This window comes from Capsicum annuum, chromosome 1 (genome assembly GCF_002878395.1).
Source record: "Capsicum annuum cultivar UCD-10X-F1 chromosome 1, UCD10Xv1.1, whole genome shotgun sequence".
In the NCBI taxonomy this organism is placed as follows: domain Eukaryota; kingdom Viridiplantae; phylum Streptophyta; class Magnoliopsida; order Solanales; family Solanaceae; genus Capsicum; species Capsicum annuum.
The window spans coordinates 94,806,342-94,807,912 of NC_061111.1; the positions used below are offsets into that span (position 1 = coordinate 94,806,342).

Genomic DNA, 1,571 nt, shown 5'->3' on the forward strand with positions numbered 1-1,571 from the left:
GTGTTACTGAAATCATATATTTGCAATTGATTAACCTTTTTTCTCTGGAAGCAGTCTCTCTACCTCTACGAGGTAGGGGTAAGGTCCGTGTATACTTAACCTTCCCAGATCCAGCTACACTGGGTATTTTGTTGGTGTTGTTAGCCCTTGTTTTTCTTTCTATTGCAAACTCTTTGTTGCTAGATTTGTTTTCAATAAACCAATTATCTGATGATTTAGGACATACACCAAATTGTTGCTGGGATGTCCTCTGGAAGTTCAGTTGTGAGTTCCCATGATTCCACTCAACCAAGTGGATCAAGGTCGAATAGTTTCATTATTCAACAATTCTACTACAATCTATCTGCTAGAACCGCTGCTAAAAGAGCTGGATATCCCAAGTGTGTACTTTTTTTAAATCTATAATATACTGAAAATATTATGCCATTTTTAATTCGTTGATGATGATTGTACTATGCTAAGTTTTCTTAATTTGTATTTTGTAGTTTAGTTGAGCAGGTTTCTGGTTCGGATCCTAGGGACGGCCCTAAAAGAGTCGCGGCTTGAGGTATAGTGTAGTTGGGGTGAATTCTACAATATGCAAATATGAATAGGAACTGCCAACATGCCTATGATTTGCGCAAGCTCTGAGGAAACTGTGAGCCTTGATGAAACATAAGACCTGCAACATTTCTATATCTTGTACAGTAATATATAGTGTATAGTGAGACAGCAATTGCTTCTGCAACGTGCCAGGATGACTCTGGAATTGCCTCACATCGAGTGTGTTAGTTTTCTTGATAAATTACATTTGTAACAAAATAATGACTGGTTTGTAGCCTATACGTAGGATAAGAGAGTTCACTAAAGAGTCATAGTTTTGCAAGTTTGTTCTCTTGAATGAATGGAGAGAAGAGGAAAAGGACCCTTTAAGTGCTACTACAGCCTAGATACTATGTAGTGTGGCTAAGATTGGTGGTCTAATTGGTGTCTTTTATTCTTGTCAATTGTTCCTTCTGATGTTTGCGGTGCCTTAAACTGTCCAGCTCCTTTCATGTTGTGATCACTAATTTCACACTCCTGGTTTTGTCCAACTCAACTTAGTATAGCAAATTTACTTGATTAAACTACACTTTTCTCCAAATATACAAGAAACTTGAAGATATTCATTTGAAACAAGACTTGGAAAATCTTGCGCTAGATACACTTTATGGAATGGAGAAAACTAAAGATGTTTTAGCAGAAGTTCTACGGTTTTATGGCTTATGGCTTTTGATGTTCAAGTTATTGTGTTTGTACTTCAAGTTGCATTTTGTACATGAGGCATGTAGTGACATGTTCCTCCGTTTCTCTACTTACATATAGTAGTATTTCATTCATTTTATGAGAGGATATCATTAAGGATAGGCTCCACCCGAATTCCACTTTCTTTGTATTTCATTAGATGACTTTCATTTTCCTCTAAATTTGCTACTTCGTTATTGCAGGTCAAGGTTCAAATACATCAGCGATTCTAAGGACTAATGTTCAACTGTTAATTCAAATACCTGAGAGCTTCTTTGAACAGACTTTCATTATTTTTTGTTCTTTCT

The 1,571-nt window shown here is 36.3% G+C and overlaps 1 protein-coding gene across 1 annotated transcript; it reads left to right on the forward strand.

The window, feature by feature from the left end:
• Window positions 1-219: 219 nt before the first annotated feature.
• LOC107877649 lies at window positions 220-999 on the forward strand (the record flags this gene model as incomplete). Its single annotated transcript, XM_047406452.1, is given in 2 exon segments — window positions 220-380; window positions 486-999. Coding segments are annotated over 2 exon segments (222 nt in total), but the record flags the coding sequence as incomplete, so codon positions are not given.
• Window positions 1,000-1,571: the final 572 nt, after the last annotated feature.